The sequence below is a fragment of the Bombina bombina genome, chromosome 2 (assembly GCF_027579735.1).
Source record: "Bombina bombina isolate aBomBom1 chromosome 2, aBomBom1.pri, whole genome shotgun sequence".
NCBI lineage: Eukaryota > Metazoa > Chordata > Amphibia > Anura > Bombinatoridae > Bombina > Bombina bombina.
The window spans coordinates 166,675,174-166,699,769 of NC_069500.1; the positions used below are offsets into that span (position 1 = coordinate 166,675,174).

The 24,596-nt window shown below is 39.4% G+C and overlaps 1 protein-coding gene and 1 non-coding gene across 2 annotated transcripts in view; one reads left to right on the forward strand and one right to left on the reverse strand.

Moving 5' to 3' along the window:
• The window catches only part of ADAMTS6 (ADAM metallopeptidase with thrombospondin type 1 motif 6), a 400,513-nt gene that overhangs the window by 150,763 nt on the left and 225,154 nt on the right, over positions 1 to 24,596 (reverse strand). The window contains 1 exon segment of the mRNA XM_053701330.1: positions 5,659 to 5,800. Coding sequence (XP_053557305.1) covers positions 5,659 to 5,800 — 142 coding nt within the window.
• TRNAF-GAA (transfer RNA phenylalanine (anticodon GAA)) lies at positions 8,035 to 8,107 on the forward strand. The gene has a single exon. It is a non-coding gene; the product is annotated as a tRNA-Phe (tRNA).

Below are 24,596 nucleotides of genomic sequence, written 5' to 3' on the forward strand. Positions count from 1 at the left end.
GGAACCGCTACACTACAGAAAAGTGATGGGATTAAAGTGGCAGTGATTGCCAAATATATTTACATATATGTCAATCTAAGAGATCTGGGAGGGGTGGTGGGTTGGTCTTTTGGGGGGGGGCAAGCTACACTACAGAAAATCATTTAAAAAAAAATAATAAAAACATATTTTACTATAAACTGGGTACTGGCAGACAGCTGCCAGTACCAAAGATGGCTACTAATAAGTTAGAGGGGGATGGGTAAAGAGCTGTTTGGGGGGTATCAGGGAGGTTGGTGGCTAAGGGGGGATCCTCCAGAGCAGCATATGTAAATATGCCTTTTTTTTTTATTTATTTTTTATCAAGGATAGCTTTTTTTTTAGTACTGGCAGACTTTCTGCCAGTACTTAACATGGCGGGGACAATTGTGGGGTGGGGGAGGGAAGAGAGCTGTTTGGGAGGGATCAGGGGGTGTAATGTGTCAGGTGGGAGGCTGATCTCTACACTAAAGCTAAAATTAACCCTGCAAGCTCCCTACATGCTACCTAATTAACCCCTTCACTGCTAGCCATAATACACATGTGATGCGCAGCAGCATTTAGCGGCCTTCTAATTACCAAAAAGCAACGCCAAAGCCATGTATGTCTGCTATTTCTCAACAAAGGGGATCCCAGAGAAGCATTTACAACCATTTGTGCCATAATTGCACAAGCTGTTTGTAAATGATTTCAGTGAGAAACCTAAAATTGTGAAAAATTTTACTTTTTTTTTTATTTAATCGCATTTGGCGTTGAAATGGTGGCATGAAATATACCAAAATGGGCCTAGATCAATACTTAGGGTTGTCTACTACACTACAATAAAGCTAAAATTAACCCTACAAGCTCCCTACATGCTCCCTAATTAACCCCTTCATTGCTGGGCATAATACACGTGTGGTGCGCAGTGGCATTTAGCGGCCTTCTAATTACCAAAAAGCAACACCAAATCCATATATGTCTGCTATTTATGAAAAAAGGGATTCCAGAGAAGCATTTACAACCATTTGTGTCATAATTGCACGAGCTGTTTGTAAATAAATTCAGTGAGAAACCTAAAGTTTGTAACAAAATGTGTGAAAAAGTGAACAATTTTTTTTATTTGATCGCATTTGGCGGTGAAATGGTGGCATGAAATATACCAAAATGGGCCTAGATCAATACTTTGGGATGTCTTCTAAAAAAAAATATATACATGTCAAGGGATATTCAGGGATTCCTGGAAGATATCAGTGTTCCAATGTAACTAGCGCTAAGTTTGAAAAAAAGTGGTTTGGAAATAGCAAAGTGCTTCTTGTATTTATTGCCCTATAACTTGGAAAAAAAAGCAAAGAACATGTAACCATTGGGTATTTCTAAACTCAGGACAAAATTTGGAAACTATTTAGCATGGGTGTTTTTTGGTGGTTGTAGATGTGTAACAGGTTTTGGGGGTCAAAGTTAGAAAAAGTGTGTTTTTTTCCATTTTTTCCTCATATTTTATATTTTTTTTATAGTAAATTATAAGATATGATGAAAATAATGGTATCTTTAGAAAGTCCATTTAATGGCGAGAAAAACGGTATATAATATGTGTGGGTACAGTAAATGAGTAAGAGGAAAATTACAGCTAAACACAAACACCACAGAAATGTAAAAATAGCCTTGGTCCCAAACGGTCAGAAAATGGAAAAGTGCTGTGGTCGTTAAGGGGTTAAAGGGACACTGAACTCAAATTTTTTCTTTCGTGATTCAGATAGAGCATGCAATTTTAAGCAACTTTCTAATTTACTCCTATTATCAAATTTTCTTCATTCTCTTGGTATCTTTATTTGAACTGCAAGAATGTAATTTTAGATGCCGGCCCATTTTTAGTGAACAACCTGGGGTGCCCTTGCTGATTGGTGGATTAATTCATCCACCAATAAAAAAGTGCTGTCCACAGTTCTGAAACAAAAAAAAAAACTTAGATGCCTTCTTTTTCAAATGAAGATAGCAAGAGAACAAAGAAAAATTGATAATAGGAGTACATTAGAAAGTTGCTTAAAATTGCATGCTCTATCTATCTGAATCACAAAAGAAAAAATGTGGGTTCAGTGTCCCTTTAAACTTTACTTTAAATTTAACAGAAAAAAATCTACTGTTTATTTCAAAGTCAAAGTAAATGCCACTGCATTTATACACATACAAATATATTTATACATAGATGATTGCTTGGGATTTTTTTTTAACTTTGCCAATTACCTATTTTTTTGAAGTGTTAATAAGAAACTAAAATTACCTATATCCAATTAAAGCTGAAGAAGATTAACTAAAATATCTATTTTGTGAATGATTAAAAAAAGAGTCGGAGATTAATATTTATCTGAGCAATGACTCTAAGGTCAGAGATAAAGCTCAAATAATTTTGAGAGAGAAAGAAAGGAAATTTGTTAAAAACATAAAATGCTCAAAAATACACTTAATAGAGCATTTTTTTACACTAAATAAAATGTCCCTTTAATAATATATAATAATAATAATACAAATATATATATAATAATAATAAAAATAAAAATAGTTGGCTGATGTGGATTTTTGTTGAAAATAGTGACTGGAAGCAACTCTTATTTAGAAATTAGAAGTCACTAAAAAAGCCACATCCCCATCATCTCTTCCACAGATTGCAGCCACAGGTGCCACATTTAATACTTTACATCTCTCTTTTAGCCTACAGGACATCGGAGCTAGAATTTTCTGGATATATATATATTACTTTTTTCATCCCCCCCCCCAGAAAATAGTGTTAATGGAAAAAACTAAAATTAACAATATTGCAAGAAATACCTATATCCAATTAAAGCTGCAGAAGATGAACTCAATAGCTATTTTGTGAACGAGTAAAGAGTAATATGCATTAAAGGGACAGTAAAGTAAAAAAAAAATCTTTCATGATTTAAATAGGGCATGTAATTTTAAACAACTTTCTAATTTACTTTTATTACCAATTTTGCTTTGTTCTCTTGGTATTCTTAATTGAAAGCTAAATCTAGGAGATTCATGTGCTAATTTCTTAGACCTTGAAGACTGCCTCTATTCTGAAAGCATTTTGACAGTTTTTCACCACTAGAGGGCTTTAGTTCATGTGTTTCATATTGATAACATTGAGCTTAGGCACGTGAAGCTCCTAGGAGTCAGCACTGATTGGCTAAAAATGCAAGTCTGTCAAAAGAACTGAAATAAAGGGGCAGTTTGCAGAGGCATAGATACAAGGTAATCACAGAGGTAAAAAGTATATTATTATAACTGTGTTGGTTATGCAAAATTGGGGAATGGGTAATAAAGGGATTATCTATCTTTTAAAACAACAATTCTGGTGTTTACTGTCCCTTTAATATGCAACTGAGCAACAACTTTAAGGTCAGAGATAAAGCACAAATAATTTCAATTATTTAACAGAATTGTGAAACCACTAAATATGTAGATTTCTAATCATCTTGCCTCATGCTGCAAATGCATAGTATCAACAGCTGACAACACATTTTTGTAACAGCAAATAATGTAACTTCCCATTTGCCAAGCACCTCCCACCAAATACCTGTAGCGTATGTGTTTTTAAACCCCTGCTGATTTCACAAACAACTAAAAATTGATGTGCTAAACTCAGACTTTAGTGTCATTAAAGTGATGTTATATTAGCAAGCAAGCATATATTTTAAAAGCTTTAAAGCGATGTTAAACTTAAAATATTTCCCATAAACTACTGATTTAAATCATGAAAATTAAAGGGACAGTCAACACCAGAATTTTATTGTTTTAAAAGATAGATAATCCCTTAATTACCAATTCCCCAGTTTTGCATAACCAATACAGTTATAATTATACACCTTTTACCTCTGTAATTACCTTGTATCTAAGCTTCTGCAGACTGCCCCCTTATTTCAGTTCTTTTGACAGACTTGCATTTTAGCCAATCAGAGCTGACTCCATGGTAAATTTACGTGCATGAGCTCAATATTATCTATATGAAACACATGAACTAATGCCCTCTAGTGGTGAAAAACTATCAAAATGCATTTAGATTAGAGGCGGCCTTCAAGGTCTAAGAAATTAGCATATGAACCTCCTAGGTTTAGCTTTCAACTGAGAATACCAAGATTGATGATAAAAGTAAATTGGAAAGTTGTTTAAAATTACATGCCCTATTTGAATCATTAAAAAAAATTTTGGACTTGACTGTCCCTTTAAACAACATTGCAATTTACATTCACAATTTCTTTTACTATAAAATATTATTTTTATGCCAAAACTGTGTTTGTCCCTAGAGAGGCGAAAAGCCAAACCTTGTAACCTAAGTATAATGCTAAATAACAAGATCAACTACATACTACACAGTGATTATTATTAAGCTGAAGTTTTAGTGCTGGTAAAGCACTTGTTGTGTATATGAATAGCATTTGTAAGCACATTTTGCATTATACAGGCTCTAGACTTTGCACTCCAGGAGCGTGGGACAAGCACGGTTTTAGCAAATGTAAGACAGCAAAAGCAAGCAAAAAAAATGATGATTGTATAGCGCAGTGTTGTTACATTTTTATGTACTTAAAGGGATTAAATTAGAAAAAATACTTCTTGTTTTTCAGTGGCATATGCACATACACTGTGAATGCCCCATGTACGAGTATTTAAAACACTGGCAGTGGTGAGTACTGTATCAGTGAAAACTTAAAGGGATACTAAACTCAATTTTTTTTCTTTAATGATTCAGATAATTAAATTTTAAGCAACTTTCTATTTTACTACTATTATCATTTTTTCTTTGTTCTCATGCATCTTTATTTAAAAAGAAGGAATGCAAAGCTTATGAGCCGGTCTACTTTTGGTTAAGAACCTGGGTTACGCTTGCTTATTGGTTAGCCAAATGTAGCCACCAATAAGCAAGCGCTATCCAGGGTAATCAACTTAAAATGGGTCAGCTGCTAAGCTTTCGATTCCTGCTTTTTAAATAAAGATAGCAAGAGAACGAAGAAAAATTAATAAGAAGAGTAAATTAGAAAGTTGCTTAAAATTGCCTGCTCTATCTAAACCATGAAAGAAAAAAAAAAGTGTGTTTAGTATCCCTTTAATTTGTGTCATGCAAGCGACTGCGGACTGTCTTGGAATGTGTGGTGTTTGAACGCTGGTGAACAGAACACTCGCAGCATATGTGCATATGACGCCGGAAAACAAGAAACAACTTTTACTAGAAAAAAAATGCTTCTATATAAAATGTAAATTCAAATTTCATTTTTGAAATTTCTGTGCTTTTAACTAGATTAATTTATTGTGAATTAAATTTAGAGTTTAATGCCACGTACATGTTAAAAGGGGCATTGTAGTACAAAAATTAAATGCTCTACCCAGCTGTGTGACTACCACTGCTGAAATACCACTCAGGAGCCACGGACAACCGCTGGTCCCAAGCAGTAGTTCAGCTATGTATTTTAACTCCTTGTCTGTGGTGCTAAAATGAAATGCTCTAACAAATTATAGCATGTCCTTTTTGAACCATAATGTCCCTTTAAGCCTACCTCTGATGCAAAATATGCTTCAAATAGCATTGTACATGCAAATAATAATAATGATAATAATATCTTTAAACCTTTAAATGATCTAAAGATGGCAACTCCTTACCCCACTTACCCCATATTTACATTGGCGTGATGTTGCTCCGTACTGAAAGCGACACTGTTCATCTGCGTCATACACCTGACCTGGAGTCACTGCAGGGTAAAGGAAATCTCTCTTTGGAGGCTCATTATCTAGACAAGTACCACGGCCTGAACTGTAAAATATTGAAAAACAAGGGAAATGTCTTCAAAATCCTGTCAGCTTGAAAACTTTTTTTTATGCAATTAGTTTTTAATATCTGATAAAGTCAATTAGAGACCGTTATGTAGCAGAATTAGCCTTGATAAGTCAGCAGAAAGCATTTCAAGATTTAATTAGAAATTGTTCAATTTTTAGAGCTAAATTACACAAAAAAGGGGTCAGAATAAATCATTAAAATATAGTGAGGATGTCAGTGAGGCACTTGGAAACTGGAGGAACTCTGACGGGAGGAGGTCTGGCAGGCCCTAAGCAGTACAAAATCAGAAGACAGGTTTCCAAAAGTCAACAGATTGAGTGATATCTGGCTCACAGGACTACAGCTTTAAACACACCTTTAAACTGGTGAAACTTGAAGAGAAGACTTTGAGCAACAGGTTTGACAGATCGAGTGGCAGTAAGAATGCCTTATAGACCAATGAAGCAACATTTTAAATCGTTGGTTCATCATGCAGGTTTTTGGTTTGGCGTTGAGTAGGCGAAAGTATTGTTTCTTATTGTATGACACCAACAGCCAAACATTAAATAGGAGGTATGATGATCTCGGGCTCTTGTGCTGGAACCCGAGTTGGCGACTTGCACAGAGTGAGTTGCATCATGATCCAAAAAGACTACCACAGCACTATTATATGGTATACAGCTTGTTGGTAAAAAGTTCCTCCTACAGCAAGATAATGACTCAAAACATACCGCCCCAGAGGCAGAACTTTTTTTTGTTTACGGCATTGAGAGTTTTTTTTAGCTAAAATGTATCTGCAGGTCAGTTTGAAACAGAGTTCAATTTTAAATTAGGCAGTTACACTAAAGCATTGACGGTCATCAATCAATGCACTGCTGCTATGCAGTGCTGCTCTGTATTTGACTGTCCTCTTCAAACAGCACTTCACTTTGGCTGCACTATGTTAAGGAGAACTTACAGTGCAGCCGGAGTACAGCGCTGTTTAAAGAGAAGAGCCTGATGTGGAGCAGTGCTGCAAAGTTAAAGCGCTAACAGTTCCTGCGCGTGTCCGGTTATTTCTGCAGACATGCTTCATTTTCTGCAATGACATCTCAGATCACAGCATGTTCTGCCTTGGGGAACAAACCTTCAGTCTACTTCAGAACTACCACAGAACAAGACAGTAGGCTTGAAATCACTGAATGGCCAGCAAAGTCTCCAGACTTAAAGGGACACTAAACCCACATTTTCTTTAATGATTCAGATAGAGCATGCAATTTTAAGCAACTTTCTAATTTACTCCTACTCTCAATTTTTATTTGTTCTCTTGCTATCTTTATTTAAAAAGTAGGAATTTAAAGCTTAGGAGCCAGCCCATTTTAGGTTCAGCACCATGGATAGCGCTTGCTTATTGGTAGACAGAGTTAGCAAACCAATAAGCAAGCATAACCCAGATTCTCAAACAAAAATGGGCCAGCTCTTAAGCTTTACATTCCTACTTTTTAAATAAAGATAGCAAGAGAACGTTTTTTTAAAAAAAAAATAATAGCATTAAATTAGAAAGTTGCTTACAATTGTATGTTCTATCTGAATCATTAAAGAAAAATGTTGGGTTTAGTGTCTTTAAAGCTCATTAAGTTGTTTTGGAATGAACCAGCTATTATTATTACTACTACTATTTTCTTTAATTTTAACGAGTCAACAGATTCAGCAGCACTATACAAAGTATAGAATAAATAAAGACAAGACAGGATAGGCACATTGTGATTACAGGGCCCTGCCCCCTAGAGAGTTTACAAAATAATTGCACAGCCATTAAGTACACCTGGTGGTTTGGGATCATTTTACAAGGATGATGTGGAGGGTAACTTACACCAGCAAGAACATTCTAATTCAAGTTAGAGAATAATGCTACAGTGTATTTAGTTCTATAAAATATTAATGCCCATAATATATATCATCACTGGCTACTATTTTAGACTTGAATATGGCAGCACCTATAATCACCTATCAGAACTGACTCTTCATTCTTTTTTTCTCTGAGGATTAATCAGTCTTAATATAGAAACTGCACAGGCTTTTAAAAATGTAATTCTTTATTGATTTTTTTTGTTACTTCTGATCAACTGTCATCTATCTGGAGACTAAAGGATACATAGAATCACAAATGTACACAGACCATTTAGTATAGACTGTCCAGTACACATTGTTATCTGTACTCTAATCAAATACAGAAAAAGATTTAGACAAGTGCCGAAATAGCTCAGTTGGGAGAGCGTTAGACTGAAGATCTAAAGGTCCCTGGTTCGATCCCGGGTTTCGGCAATTGTTTTTTTTTATTTTTCTTTAAATAGAATTTAATACTTTTCTATAATTGTTGGGCAACTACAGCAAATTAAATAAGAACAGGTCATGGCCAAAATCAGGAAAATATTCCTAATTTTTTTTTTCTTTTGTTAAATATGGTATGTGATTTATTTTAACTGGACATGTAGTTAAATAAAATAGTTTTATGATTATAGCATGTATAAAATATATCCAACATGTAAATGGAAAACAGTGAATCATGTTATGTTAATAGTACAATTTTTTTTTTCAAATTTCAGAAAAATAATTTACCTTAAATAATTAAGTATATATATATATTATTGCTAAAAAAATACCGATTTTAAGAAGTTGTTTTCATCCCAGATATAAATGCATACATAAAGTCAGCTCTATTTTAAAAAAACAACATTTTAAATGTTACAAACAGATTCTTTTTGGCATTCAGTGATCCAAATCCTTAAACAATTTTACCATGGGCAGGACAAAACTGTATCCTTAAACCAATTTAGAAAACGGTTCTAAAGAATAGTATCCAGCCCAAAGTCAAATCCCCTTAAAAGGCACACTAAACCCAATTTTTTTCTTTGATGATTCAGATAGAGCATGCAATTTTAAGCAACTTTCTCATTTACTCCTATTATCAACTTTTCTTCATTCTCTTGCTATCTTTATTTGAAAAAGACGACATCTAAGCTAAGGAGCCAGCCAATTTTTGCTTCAGAAACTGGACAGCGCTTTTGGTTCTGTCCAATCAGCAAGGACAACCCAGGTTGTGAACCAAAAATGGGCCGGCTTCTAAACGTACATTCTTGCTGTTCAAATAAAGTTAGCAAGAGAATGAAGAAAAATTGATAATAGGAGTAATAATAATAATAGAGAAAAAAAAAATACCTGTTTGAATACTTTAAAAGGTTATTAAACACTTTGATATGATAATATAAAATGCTAAATTGTACATATATAAAAAAATCTGCAATATACTTTATTTATTTTGTCATATTTTCCTGTACTTCCATTCTGAAATTGTGAGCTTTACAGTTCCTGTTAGAAATAGAAGTGCAGAACACTGTTAAATTCCACACAGCCATTGGCTGCTCACTCTAGTGACCTTTTTATAACTTTCCCTTATTGGCCACAGCACAGAAAGAAACCTAAGTTACAACATGGCAGCCCCCATTATTGTATAAACACTAAAACTTTACACTTGTTTTGTCAATAGTTAAACAACTAATTAAACTTTAAAAAATACATCTACATGTTATTCTTAGACTAATATTTTATTTGAATGCATCATTCTATCTAGCATTTGTTTAGTGTTTAATAAAGTAGCCATTTTAAAAGGATATAAAGCAGTACTCCTTTAGTTAAATCAAAGTAAACATTACAAAAAACAGACTGTGTTACAAAAAACAGCAAACAACTTTATTTTATTTTTTTTATGTTAAGTGAGCACTTACAAATTCTGTATAACCACTGCCTGCTGCTAGAGAAGTGGTCCACCAGTACAAAAATTAGGTTCTATTGCCACATGATTTTTTCAGAAGTTCTCCACTAAGCATTGGCAAAAAACTGAATGCAGCTATTTTATGGTGTCTCCTAGCAACAATGCTAAAGCTTTGGATGTCACAGAATTAATCTTTAGTCTTCCAAGTTTTTAATTATTAAATAATGTGTTTAGTTTCCAGAACAGATTCTCTTAAGGAAAGCCTGCATTCAATACATTATATATATATATTATTTTTTGAGAAAATAAAAGCTAGACAGAGATTGTTTTTTTTTTTTGGAGCATAAATCTGATTCTTTATTAATCTGCATGAAAGAAGCCTAAAGATTCAGTTCCATCTATGTCAATGCAACTTCTACAACTGATTCTTTATTAATTGCCTGGCTGGGGCACATATATTCCTAATAAGCGAGGGCTCTTTATCAACATATGAGGCTGTTAACATACATCTGGCACGTTCCACGTCTATGTAGTAAAGTAGCCAATATACAATATTATTAATTACTAAGTTCTCTCACTCTATTTGGAACAAGTCCTTAGCTAATGTTTTTACCTTTCCAACAGCCTTTTTCAACAGGGTAAATTCACTAAGTCTGTATAAGGCACACAAGGGTACATTTTAGGTCAGTTATAATATGGTATTCATCAAGGCCATTAACATCTTTACACCTTAGACTTCTGTACACTTTGGGTTTCAATAAAACTTTTCTAACTTTTGCATTAAAGTAATGTTTCCTGGCTTTACTTTAATTCACTAAAGGACAAACAATGTCATTCAGAGGGTTGCATATGTAATCTTAAAGGGACAGTCTACTCCAAAATGATTATTGTTTAAAAAGATAGACAATCCCTTATTATCTATCTTTTCCCCAGTTTTTCACAGCATACATGGGTATCTTAATATACTTTTAACCTCTGTAATTAAGCATCTCTCTCTCTCTCTCTCTCTCTCTCTCTCTCTCTCTCTCTCTATATATATATATATATATATATATATATATATATATATATATATATATATAAAAGAATAAAAAGAAAATGCTTTAATGCATTTTATTATTGCTCTACTAGTCCTAAAGCCTGTTCACACGGGCCATTTTTTGCAGTACAGCGGTCCCACCCCTTGCGCTCTCTCCCTCCCCCTCTCTTTTGCTCTCTCTCTCTGTCCCCCCTCTCTTTTGCTCTCTCTCTCCCCTCTCTTTTGAGCTCTCTCTCCCCCCTCTCTTTTGCGCTCTCTCTTTTCCCCCCTCTCTTTTGAACTCTCTCTTTCCCCCCTCTCTTTTGAACTCTCTCTCTCCCCCTCTCTTTTGAGCTCTCTCTCTCCCCCCTCTCTTTTGAGCTCTCTCTCTCCCCCTCTCTTTTGTGCTCTCTCTCTCCCCCTCTCTTTTGTGCTCTCTCTCTCCCTCATCTCTTTTGCGCTCTCTCTCTCCCCCATCTCTTTTGCACTCTCTCCCCCCTCTCTCACCCCCTCTCTTTTGCGCTCTCTCTCTCCCCCTCTCTTTTGTGCTCTCTCTCTCCCTCATCTCTTTTGCGCTCTCTCTCTCCCGCATCTCTTTTGCGCTCTCTCCCCCCTCTCTCACCCCCTCTCTTTTGTGCTCTCTCTCTCCCTCATCTCTTTTGCGCTCTCTCTTTCCCGCATCTCTTTTGCGCTCTCTCCCCTCTCTGTCACCCCCTCTCTTTTGTGCTCTCTCTCTCCTCCTCTTTTGCTCTCTCTCTCCCCCCCTCTCTTTTGCGCTCTCTATCTCCCCCCCTCTCTTTTGCGCTCTCCCCCCTCTCTTTTGTGCTCTCTCCCCCTTCTTTTGCTCTCTCTCTCTCCCCCTCTCTTTTGCGCTCTCTCTCTCTCCCCCTCTCTTCGCACTCTCCCCCCTCTCTTTTGCTCTCTCTCCCCCATCTCTTTTGCTCTTGCTCTCCCCCTCTTTTGAGCTCTCTCCCCTCCTCTTTTGAGCTCTCTCTCTCCCATCTCTTTTGCGCTCTCTCCCCCTCTCTTTTGAGCTCTCTGTCCCTCCCCTCTCTCTCTCCCCCCTCTCTCCCCCCCTCCTCTCTTCCCCCCTCTCTCCCCCCCTCCTCTCTCTCTCCCCCCTCTCTCCCCTCCTCTCCTCTCCCCTCTTCTGTCTCTCTCCCCTCCCTCTCTTTTGTGCTCTCTCTCTCCCCCTCCTTTGCTCTCTCTCTCTCCCCCTCTCTTTTGTGCTCTCTCTCCCCCCTCTCTTTTGCGCTCTCCCCCCCTCTCTTTTGCTCTCTCTCTCTCCCCCTCTCTTTTTGTGCTCTCTCTCTCTCTCCCCCCTCTTTTGCTCTCTCTCTCCCCCCTCTCTTTCCTGGCTTTACTTTAATTCACTAAAGGACAAACAATGTCATTCAGAGGGTTGCATATGTAATCTTAAAGGGACAGTCTACTCCAAAATGATTATTGTTTAAAAAGACAGACAATCCCTTATTATCTATCTTTTCCCCAGTTTTTCACAGCCAACATGGGTATCTTAAAATACTTTTAACCTCTGTAATTAAGCCTCTCTCTCTATATATAAAAGAATAAAAAGAAAATGCTTTAATGCATTTTATTATTGCTCTACTAGTCCTAAAGCCCGTTCACAGGGGCCATTTTTTGCAGTACAGCGGTCCCACCCCTTGCGCTCTCTCCCTCCCCCTCTCTTTTGCTCTCTCTCTCTCCCCCCTCTCTTTTGAGCTCTCTCTCTCTCCCCCCTCTCTTTTGAGCTCTCCCCCTCTCTTTTGCGCTCTCTCTTTACCCCCTCTCTTTTGCGCTCTCTCTTTCCCTCCTCTCTTTTGCGCTCTCTCTCTCCCCCCTCTCTTTTGCGCTCTCTCTCTCCCCCCTCTCTTTTGCGCTCTCTCTCCCACTCTCTTTTGTGCTCTCTCTCTCCCTCTCTTCGCACTCTCCCCCCATCTCTTTTGCTCTCGCTCTCCCCCATCTCTTTTGCGCTCTCTCTCCCCCTCTCTTTTGAGCTCTCTCTCCCCCCTCTCCCCTCCCTCTCTCCCACCCCTCTTTCTCTCCCCCCTCTCTCTCCCCATCCTCCTCTCTCTCCCCCCCTCCCTCTCTCCCCCCCTCCCTCTCTCCCCCTCTCTCTCTCCCCCCCCCTCTCTCTCTCCCTCCCCTCCTCTCTCTCTCCCCCTCTCTTTTGTGCTCTCTCTCTCCCACTCTCTTTTGTGCTCTCTTCCCCCTCTCTTTTGCGCTCTCTCTCTCCCCCTCTCTTTTGCGCTCTCTCTCTCCCCTCTCTCTTTTGCTCTCTATCCCCCATCTCTTTTGCGCTCTCTCTCCCCTCTCTTTTGAGCTCTCACTCTCCCCCATCTCTTTTGCGCTCTCTCTCCCCCCCTCTCCTCTCTTTCCCCCCCTCTCCTCTCTCTCTCCCCCCCTCTCCCTCTTGTCTCTCCCCTACTCTCTAGCTCTCTTCCCTCTCTATCTAGCGACCGCACCCGGCCACGCCCCCTTCTATCCCGGCCATGCCCCTTCCTGGCCATTCATACCAGATCACGTCCCCTTCACACTGACCACTCCCCCGCTCACACCCAGCCACGCCCACTTCTGCCGCAGATCAGCTAGGGAGTAGGACTCAAAGGCCAGGTGTGTTTGTCCTTGTGCTGTCTCTACTGCGCATGACAGCTTCGGACAAACACAATTGGCCTTTTATATAATAGGATTGCTTGTATATAACCATGTCTAGCAATTGTGATTAAACACATAGTTAAAATCACCTTCAGAAAACAATGCATTACTAGGAGGTAGCCAACAAGAGGTATTTTTGTTTTGCCACTAATCAACAGCTAGCTCCTAAGCTGCTCCTGATACTAACTAGGATTTATCTGTAAAACTGCAGACATTTCTAGAACCTGTGGCATGACCTGATATCCAATGTATGACCATGTGAATTATTTACGTGACTTTAACAACAGAACAAGGATTACGTTTTCAGTATTTCATTTTGCTACAACAAAATGTACCCTTTAAATGAAATCATTACTAAAAAATAACTTTGGTGTCCCTTTGTGGCAGCTATACCACTATACTGTAAATGGCTTTTGTTTTTCAGGGAGAACAGACAGATTCATTTCCAAGTATTTTCAATATCAAACGTATAAAACGAAACTCAATTTATTACATGATGTAAAACATTCTGATTAAAAAAAAACCAACTTCTAATGATGCTTAAAGGGACAGTCAACACTTACTTTAACATGTTTTTATATTGAAAATAACAAAACGGAGGTCCGCCTACACTATACCCCTCCTGCCTTGCCGCCTTGCTTCTGTCCTAATCAGCGGCGCTAACTACTCTAATACCCAGTAAATATGGATGCCGGACTCCCCCCACCATTACGTAGCTGCCTTCTTCTTCAACTGATAAGCAAATCAGAATCCAGGCATCGGACAGAAATTGCAAGCGCGTGCAATTTCAGTCCGAGGACTGGATTCTGATTTGCTTATCAGTTGAAGAAGAAGGCAGCTACGTAATGGTGGGGGGAGTCCGGCATCCATATTTACCGGGTATTAGAGTAGTTAGCGCCGCTGATTAGGACAGAAGCAAGGCGGCAAGGCAGGAGGGGTATAGCGTAGGCGGACCTCCGTTTTGTTATTTTCAATATAAAAACATGTTAAAGTAAGTGTTGACTGTCCCTTTAAATGATAAACCTTTGGCATTTGTCTGCTTAGATATTTTAAAAGTACCTTGAAGCCTAGGCTCAAAACTAAATTCATTAACACAGCTAGAGCTAACTCATTAGATCCAAGCAATAATAATGTGTTACCTCTGCTCATATTAAAGGGACAGTAAAGTCAAAAGTAAACTTTCATGGCAGCAGTGTTTTGCAACATTGTATAACAAAGTTACAAATAATGTTGCAAAACACTGCTGCCATACAGTACTAAAGACGTGCAAACTCCTGAGCTCTTATAAAGCTACCTAGTTTTACTCTTCAATAAAAGATACCAAGAGAACAAAACAAATTTGATAACAGAAGCAAATTAGAAGGTTGTTTAAAATTGCATGCTCTATCTGATTCATGAAAGTTTAATGTTGACTTTATTGTCTCTTTAAGCTTCCCCTGGCTTCTAACAAATTTGAAAGGGCTGAATTTTTTACATGATATAAAATCCGGTACCAAAATGATGTAAATTTTTAAGTGGCCTTTAACACCTTGCAATGTTTTCCAACCCTTTTCTGTTATCAGTGGGTTAACATAATAAAGGCTAGTACCAAATTATTATAATTTCAGAACTTAATGAAAGTCAACTGAGTAGCTCACTTTGTTTTTGGACTGAAATGGAATCCAAAACGATTTCCAAAAGGCTTCCACAAACTCACGTTTTCTTCTCGATATTAAGCATGTTTGCCAAAGCAAATCTTACAGAACAAGCTACTTTCTACATCTTACAATCATCAGCCAGCAAATAAATCAGGCTATGTCCTGTTGTCAACTATACTTCTGGCATCTTAATATCATTTTTACGCAAAGACAGCCACATTTATTCAACTACATAAGCGCTTACATTCATGCTATTGCAGTGAAAGCAAAAACTCCTTGAGTGACATTGTGAATACAGAATGTATTTTAATGAATTCAAATGCTTAAAATTGTTGAAAAGGGTGGTGTATTAAGTTTCCACATAGCCTGAATGGAAAGGAACCTGAAGCTCTTTATCTTAAAGTTCAAACAGGAAAGGGTGTCAATAGGATATATTAATATGCCAAATGTAATATAACAGGAAGTAAATGCAACTACTTACGTTCTAGTGTTTATTCTCTAATATAAATATTTTATTTTCACAATTATTGCTTTTTAACCATCTAAAGACATCGAAAACCACAACACACACACTTGTAGTGCATAATAATATTAAGAAATAGAGAAGCAGAATTAATAATGCATACACAATTCACAAATGCATACACACTTATTCTTGCACATGCTCAGTATTTGCCGGTGACTCAAAAAGTTTAAATATAAAAAGACAGTTCATGTTTTGTTAATGGAAGTAAATTAGAAAGTTGTCTAAAATTGCATGCTCTAACTGAATAGTGAAATTTTAATTTTGATTGAGTGTCCCAGGGCTATTTTTACATTTCTGCGGTGTTTGTGTTTAGCTGTAATTTTCCTCTTACTCATTTACTGTACCCACATATATTATATACCGTTTTTCTCGCCACTAAATGGACTTTCTAAAGATACCATTATTTTCATCATATCTTATAATTTACTATTAAAAATATTATAAAATATGAGGAAAAAATGGAAAAAAACACTTTTTCTAACTTTGACCCCCAAAATCTGTTACACATCTACAACCACCAAAAAACAACCTTGCTAAACAGTTTCTAAATGTTGTCCTGAGTTTAGAAATACCCAATGTTAACATGTTCTTTGCTTTTTTTGCAAGTTATAGGGCCATAAATACAAGTAGCACTTGGCTATTTCAAAACCACTTTTTTTCAAAATGAGCGCTAGTTACATTGGAACCCTGATTTCTGTCAGGAATACCTGAATATCCCTTGACATGTATATATATTTTTTTAGAAGACATCCCAAAGTATTGATCTAGGCCCATTTTGGTATATTTCATGCCACCATTTCACCGCCAAATGCGATCAAATAAAAAAAATTGTTCACTTTTTCAGAATTTTTTTCACAAACTTTAGGATTCTCACAGAAATTATTTACAAACAACTTATGCAGTTATGGCATAAATGGTCGTAAATGCTTCTCTGGGATCCCCTTTGTTCAGAAATATCAGACTTTTGGCTTTGGCGTTGCTTTTTGGTAATTAGTAGGCTGCTAAATGCCACTGCGCACCACACGTGTTTTATGCCCAGCAGTGAAGGGGTTAATTAGGGAGCATGAAGGGAGCTTGTAGAGTTAATTTTAGCTTTAGTGTAGTAGACAACCCAAAGTATTGATCTAGGCCCATTTTGGTATATTTAATGCCACCATTTCACCGCCAAATGCGATCAAATTTAAAAAAAACTTAAAATTTTTCACAATTTTAGGTTTCTCACTGAAATTATTTACAAACAGCTTGTGCAATTATGGCACAAATGGTTGTAAATGCTTCTCTGGGATCCCCTTTGTTCAGAAATAGCAGACATATATGGCTTTTGCGATGCTTTTTGGTAATTAGAAGGCTGCTAAATACCACTGCACATCACACGTGTATTATGTCTAGCAGTGAAGGGGTTAATTAGGGATCTTGTAAGGAGCTTGCAGGGTTAATTTTAGATTTAGTGTAGAGATCAGCCTCCCACCTGACACATCAGAACCCCTGATCCCTCCCAAACAGCTCTCTTCCCTCCCCCACCCCACAATTGTCCCCGTCATCTTAAGTACTGGCAGAAAGTCTGCCAGTACTAAAATAAAAGGTATCTTATTTTTTTTTAAGCATATTTACATATGCTGCTGTGTAGGATCCCCCTTAGCCCCAAACCTCCCTGATCCCCCCCCCCCCCCCAAACAGCTCTCTAACCCTCCCCCTCTACATTATTGGGAGCCATCTTGGGTACCCAGTACTACAAAAAAAAAATATTTTTAATTTTTTTCCTCACTTTTCTGTAGTGTAGCTTCCCCCCCCCCAAGAATAAACCCCCACCCCCTCCCAGATCACTTTATTTATATTAAAATGTTTATTCCCCCTCTCTCCCTCTAAATTTAAACAAACTGTTCCATAGTGTAATGGTTCCCACCCGCTCCCTCCCCGTGCACACGCCCGCCCGCCTCCCCCGTGTCCGTGCGCGCCCCCCAGCTACCCCGCCCACCTCTGCACTCAGCAAGCCATCGATGGCCGCCCACCCGCCTCCCACCCACCGATTGCGGCCATCGATGTCCGGTGCAGAGAGGGCCACAGAGTGGCTCTCTCTGCATAGGATGGGGAAAAATTTTTATTGCAGTGATGCCTCGATATCGAGGCATCACTGCAATAACCAGAAAGCGTCTGGAAGCGATCAGGATCGCTTCCATCCGCTTTCAACCCCAACGTCGTACAGGGTACGTCACTGGTCTTTAAAGACCAGTTTGTGCAAGACGTACCCTTTACGACGTATGTCGTTAAGGGGTTAAAGAGCAGCAGTTAAAAAACAAAATGTATTTTTTGCATGAAAAATCTTAAAAGGACAATGTACTTAGGCACTAGCTGATATTAGTTCACTGTATTCGAAGAAGCTGCAGGAACACCCTTTTAAATAGGATGAGCTCTTTCTCACCCAAAACTGGGAGGTTGATTTCTGCTGCTGTTACGTCTTATTTACATGAATACCGCAGTAGTCATAATTTCAGTATAGTTGACCGTTTCAAAAGGCAAAAAAAAAGTGTTTTCAAATGATACAAGAAAGACAAAGGAACTATCTGTAAACAATTAATTTGCACAGCGTAAAAGGGAGAAAATCTGACACCAAGTTTTCCATTTAAATGTAAACAGATTTTTCATGCAAAAGAATGCAAAAACACATTTTATGTTTACCCGATAATTTCATTTTCTTCCGTGGGAAAGAGTCCACAGCCGCATTAGTTACTTGTGGGAAATAAGAACCTGGCCACCAGGAGGAGGCAAAGACACACCAGCCAAAAGCTCAAATACTCCTCCACTTCCCCTATCCCCCAGTCATTCTGCCGAGGAACAAGGATCAGTTGAAGAAATATCAAGGGTAAAGGGTTCCAGAAGACAACACATGAAAAAAAAACATCAAAAAACGGCGGGACGTGGACTCTTTCCCAAGGAAGAAAATGAAATTATCAGGTAAGCATAATTTATATTTTTCTTCCTAATGGGAAATAGTCCGCAGCCGCATTCATTACTTGTGGGAAAATTATACCCAAGCCAAAGAGGACACTGAATGCCAAGAACGGGAGGGTAAGTGGCTGCCCAATCTGAGGGCACCAGGACTGAACCACATCCCATAAATAAAAAGTCCCGCTTTATCCAAAAGCAGGTAGCAAAAAACAAGGAGAAAAAAAAGGGGCCCCAAGGACACAAACATCAGTCACCGAGCCAACAGGACTCTAAGCACACTATCGCCCAGAGGCAGATTCCATACACAGGCCCCATAAGGGAACCATGACCAACAAATCCCCAAAGGAAAAAGCAAGGTAGAGGGATAACGAACCAGAACCCTGTCTTCCAAAAGGCAGATCAAACTAGCTCGGGAGACTCCGGAAAGCCTCACTAGATGCCAGAAAAAAGAGCATCATCAGTCAAACACGACCAAGTCGGAGACCGAAAGAGAACAAAAAATCTTGAGAAACCAAAAACCGCACAGACTACTAAGTAGCATGCTATAGTGCGGCAACAGAAAAAGGGAAAACAACCCCCTTGTCCAGTTCCCCAGCTGGAGGGAACCAAGGAGCTCGCCTTAAACCGAAAAAGAGACCGAGGCACCTCTCAATGAGAACCCCGCAGCTGGGGAGAAAAGGAACCAGAAAAAACAAGTTCCTAGACAAAACACCCCTCCATAGAGGGAAAATTCAGAGATCCAAACCCCCCTGAGAGCTCAGAGAGCACCTCAACAGGGACCCATTGTATCTGAAAGAAACAGAAGCAGCAGAAAAGTCAAAAGATGACCAGAACCGCAGCTTAGGATCCTGAGATAAACAGGGACATCCCCCACAACTGCAGAACTGCCGCAACAAGGACCACCCACACATGGAAAGACCAACCTGTCAACAACAGTGAAAAGTCCAGGGACAGAGTCCCACCCCCCCTTGAACGAGAGGGAGTAAACACCACCAGCCACCTTCGAAAGAGTGCAACCAGAACACGGGCAGAGTCCCACCATCAGATGAACACCGAACCCAGAAGTCCATTCCCAAGGGCATCTCTATCCCTGAAGCTGAGACAAAAGGAACACACCCCCAGAGAAAAAAAATCTCCAAAGGGAAGACGGAGGACAAGGGAAATCTTGCCCCCCTGGACACAAACTCGACACAGGGGTCAAAACTAACCCAAAACGAGCCAGCCCCCAAAGGAGCAGAGACTACCCGAGGTAGCAATCTCGTGGCCCTACAGCAGAAACCGGTGGGGAAGACCCGAAGACAAAGTGACCCTACTAAGGCACTACACAGGATGCTGATGCAAGGTTAGAGCACCAGAATAACGGACCCCCAAAGGAAGTCTAGAACACATTCCCGTACAGAAAAGTAAAGGCCCTGAGCAGCCATAAGGAGGGGTGAGACTCAACCAGAACGCCAGCGAGAAAAAAACGGGACAAGCATAGACAGAACTATACCAACACCACCCGGAATCCCAGCCCAATCCCAGATCCACAAAGAGACCTGAAGAAAAGGACCCCGACCAAAATTCCGGTCAGACACTCCTCACCCAAGGAAGAAACAACGGGAAATCTAGAAAAACCTAAGAGAGGTCTGCGGGGGGAAAAAACGCAGAACCGATCTCAAGGTGATAGAACCCACGACACAAAGCAAAACTCTGCGAAATCCAGAAACTAGGATCCCACATCTGCGCTCGACCCTAAGAGGGTGGAGAAAATTCTGGAAAAACCCAGAACCAGAACCAAAGAGAATAAGGCGACCCCAATAAAACCAGGTTCCAGCTAGACGAAGCCTCCAGCAGTGAAAAAGGCAAACCAGGCCCCCACGTGGCAAGTCACAGGCTAGCCACCCCAAACACCGCTGCCGGAGCACAGAGAATGAAGGCATGAACCCGCAAAGTCTCGCATACCGACAAACGCTCCACCGCTGATCCACGAAGAGGATCCATTAAAAGCGGAACGAAACGAGGTCCAGAGACCCTAGGAGTCTAAAAACCACCCAGAGGGTAGCAAGAAGACCAAGGCCCAAAAACCGCCCTAGCGGAGAAGGGCCCGCCCCCCTGAAGGAGAACCAAAGCGACGTGGCGGAAGCCACCGACCCAGCCCCTTGAGAGAGTGGCATGCCCAATCTCTACAGGTATGTGGACCCGAAGGCCCGGATGTAGATGTATAGAGTAGTTTGTGAAAACAAACAATAAAACAAAACACACAAGGTCCTGCCGGACCTGCTAGGCGCAAAAGGCGTCACCAACAACACAACAAAGTGTACACAAATTCTGGACCCAACAGTCCACAAATAACTTCCAAGGATGTAACAGAAAACAAGTCCATCCCAGAAATTCCAGAAGGAACAATCAAATAAAAAGTAGAAAAGAAGGCAGTCCGAAGGCATTCGCCAAAAAAACTCTGGGATCCTCCAATAAGTCGTAAAGATGACGGAGAAGAACTGCAGCTGTGCGATCCGATTATGAAAGGTGCAACATGGAGGAATATTCACCCCCGGAGGTAACTGAATAGACCCACCCGAAGTCTAGACACCTGGGATAATCGGGCAAGAACACAGCCGCGCAGAAACCTCTGGATCCTGCAGGCAAACCAGCACCATCAAGATATTGAAGCGGAAATGACCCGCCATCTCCAGGGGAAACCAACCACCCTGTGCAGAGGGAGAATTAACATTAGGGTTACCCGCAAATGTAGAGGAAGGGTGCTGTTGGGAATCCGCCATTTGAGGAACAGAGCCCCCAGAGGCTGATGGCTCAATAGGCCCCTGGCTCCCCAAGCCCGAGGAACCAGGCACTCTAAGAAGGCACAAGAGACAGGACTGATAAACCTGCGTCAGTGGGGCCAAAGCACCTTTCTCACAAGAGGAAGAATCGGAATCAGAAACAACGACCGTCTCAGCTTCAGAATCCTCCATGGTTAAAACCAAAGAGAGAATTAGGATAATATAAAAAACAAAATAACGAAAGGCACCTGACACCCACAATGGCTGGGGCACTCACCACCTCCTGTGAACAGATCCAAACGAAGCAGAAAATCTTCATCGCCACACGGACAGGAATGCGGAAGCGAACAAACCCAGCGTAACAACGCCCGGTCATAAGGTGAACCGTAAAATCCAAAAAAACATGCAAGAAAAAGGCAGCAACTAAGCCCCACTAAATCCTACAAGTAATTCTCCTGTCTCAGCCCCAGGGACAAATATCCAATACACAAAGCAGGAAAATCACATGATTAAAGAACCCCAACCTGTTCACAAATCCCCCCTAAGGAAGGACTTATCCCATGATTCCCAGATCCAAACAGAGGAGTCTCACTGAGACCCATACCTATCTGTCACATACCAGAATCCGTAAGCAAGCGCTCAGTGTGTTGGGCAGTTTCATTCACCTCTCTCTGTGCCGCGCTGTGCTGTGTCTTCACTGCCTCTGCAGCACCGCTCTGTCTCACCTCCTCAGCGCTCCCCACGGGAGCTATGATCAAAACAAACGTTCCGGTCTGACTGGTGCAGATAGGATATGTGCAGGGAACTTCACCTTTTTCCCTCAAAGGTAAGAATAGTTGAACAACTGGAATCCTCGCACTCAAAGGGGTAGGTAGGTTAGGGTGAATATAAATAAAGTACCGTCAGTCCAAAGGCTTAAAAGTAGAAAGCTCCTTTATTTTGAACTACACTAAAAAGGCATACACGCCAGCAAGGTTACAAGGTCAAACGCGTTTCATAGTTCTAACTTCTTCAGTGACCTATACCAACACCTGAAAACTCATCCTTAATAAAGGTATTAACCACTCCCCCATTACAGGTGCAAAACATTGGTTCAGGTGTATCACAGAAAAGGGAGGGCAATCACATTTAACATATGTATAGTGTAATTTCTAACAGATAAGCATATTTACATAGTTACAGAGAGTTAAGTAAGATATAATTTCATTTTAAAATATTAACATTTATTTTCTGTAGAATTTAATTTAGATGTTGCATTTTAAATTTTAAAGAGACTTAACTTTATTTCTCACAACAAGTTCCTAATTAATAACCAAACCTGATTTATCCACAATTTTAAATATCAAGAGGTACTTTGTAATAGTTTCATATAAACTCCTCTAGTGTGAATATATCAGATCATTATGCACAAAAGCTGACTGATTTTGGAAGTATTTGTAACTATCACCTAATTGTAGAAAGGAGTAAATAAAATTGTTGTGAACCTAGAAACTTCCCAACTTTCTCTATCATTGCTATAATCAAAAATATATAGATATAATTTGTGAACATTCTTATGACTGGTCATGAGTAACAAAAATGCACTAAAAAATGCACTAAAAAATGCACTAGAAAATGCTCTCAAAAATGTACTTTAAGAAACACCCAATAAATGGGATACATACCACATTTTATAATACATTCTAATGGAATGAAAAATGAACATAAATTACCCACTATGACCTAGGTCTAATTACTCTACATAAAGTTTAATGTCCCAATCAGAATTAAGTCCCTTCGGGACCCTTGTATTTAATTGGAAAATCCAATATACTTCCTTCTGACTCAAAAGTTTAAGTCTATTTCCCCCCCTTTTGGGTCTCTTTACATGTTGTATACCCTGAAAACTTAGTAGATTTTTATTTCCATTATGTTCATTCTTAAAATGCAGGGCAACTGGAGTGTCCGAATCCTCATCTCCAATAGACCTCAAGTGCTCCAAAAATCTAGTTTTTAGGGGTCTGGTCGTTTGACCAACATACTTTATATTGCAAAGTTTACACGTGAGTAAATATATCACATATGAAGTATTGCAATTTATGTACTCTTTAATTTTAAAGGACTTTTCATCACCCGTGGATTTAAAAGTATCACCCAATTGGGCATATGAACATGATGTACATTTCCTACTTCCACAGTGAAAAAAACCATTTTTTGGTGTAAGCCAATTGTCTGTAGTACTAGTAGGTAGCATAGAGGGGGAAAGAATGTTAGCTAGCGTTTTTGATTTACGTGTCACATATTTGCAACCTCCTTCTATAATCTTATCCATAGTTTCATCAACTCTAAGAATAGGGAGAGACTTTTTGATAATTTGACAGATGTCATTATATTCCTTACTGTACATTGTTGTAAATACAGGTTTCTGCTGGTAATCAGCCTTTTTCCTTGATTTACCTTTGATCATGTCTTGTCTAGCCATAGAATCTACTTGTTTCTTAGCCTCTCTTAGATCCTGTATTTTGTATCCCCTTTCCAGAAAACGTTCTGTAGTTTTTACTGAATGTGCTTCATATGCCTCTATGGTGCTACAGTTTCTTTTTGTCCTCATGTACTGGCCTTTTGGTATGGCCTTTATAACATGTCTTGGATGGCTAGATTTAGCCATTAAAAGGGTATTGCCTGCACTCTCCTTCCTATACAGCTCTACTTCTACACTATGTGTGTCAATATTAGGTTTAATTAGTACATCAAGGAAAGGCATTTCTTTTCTACTTGCATTCATAGTGAACTGCAAATTCTGTTGGTTATCAGATAAATAATCAAAAAAGTCATTCACCATCGAATCATCACCATCAAATATAAACACAAGGTCGTCTATATAACGGCCGTAATATGCAATCCGTTCTTTGAAGGGATTACCATCACCAAAGACACGGGACAGCTCCCACCAACCTAAAAATAGGTTGGCATATGTGGGGGCAAATTTCGCCCCCATGGCTGTCCCCTGTCTTTGGCGATAGTAATTCCCCTCAAATAGAAAAAAGTTATGCGAAAGCAAAAATTCAAGGGATTTTAAGATGAATTCTCTAAGATTAACATCATAATCAGTAAACCTCTCTAGACATGATTGTATTGCCACAATACCCTTATCATGAGGGATAGAGGTATAGAGGGACACAACATCAATGGTGACAATGCAATGCTCATCCAACCATTCCACTTGTTCAATCTGTTTAATGAATTCTGTTGTGTCCCTGATATAGCTCCTAAGGCTCAATACAATGGGTTGTAGTAGAGTGTCAATCATGGCGCTTAATGGTTCATTCAATGAACCAATACCTGCCACTATGGGGCGTCCTGGGGGTGAGGTCATACTCTTATGGATCTTTGGGAGGTAATGAAAAATTGGTACAATAGAGTGTTCAACTAACAAAAACTCAAAATTCGATTTCGTTATAGCACCAATCATTACCGCCCAATCCAAAAGATCATGAAGTATCCTCCTGTACCTAAAAG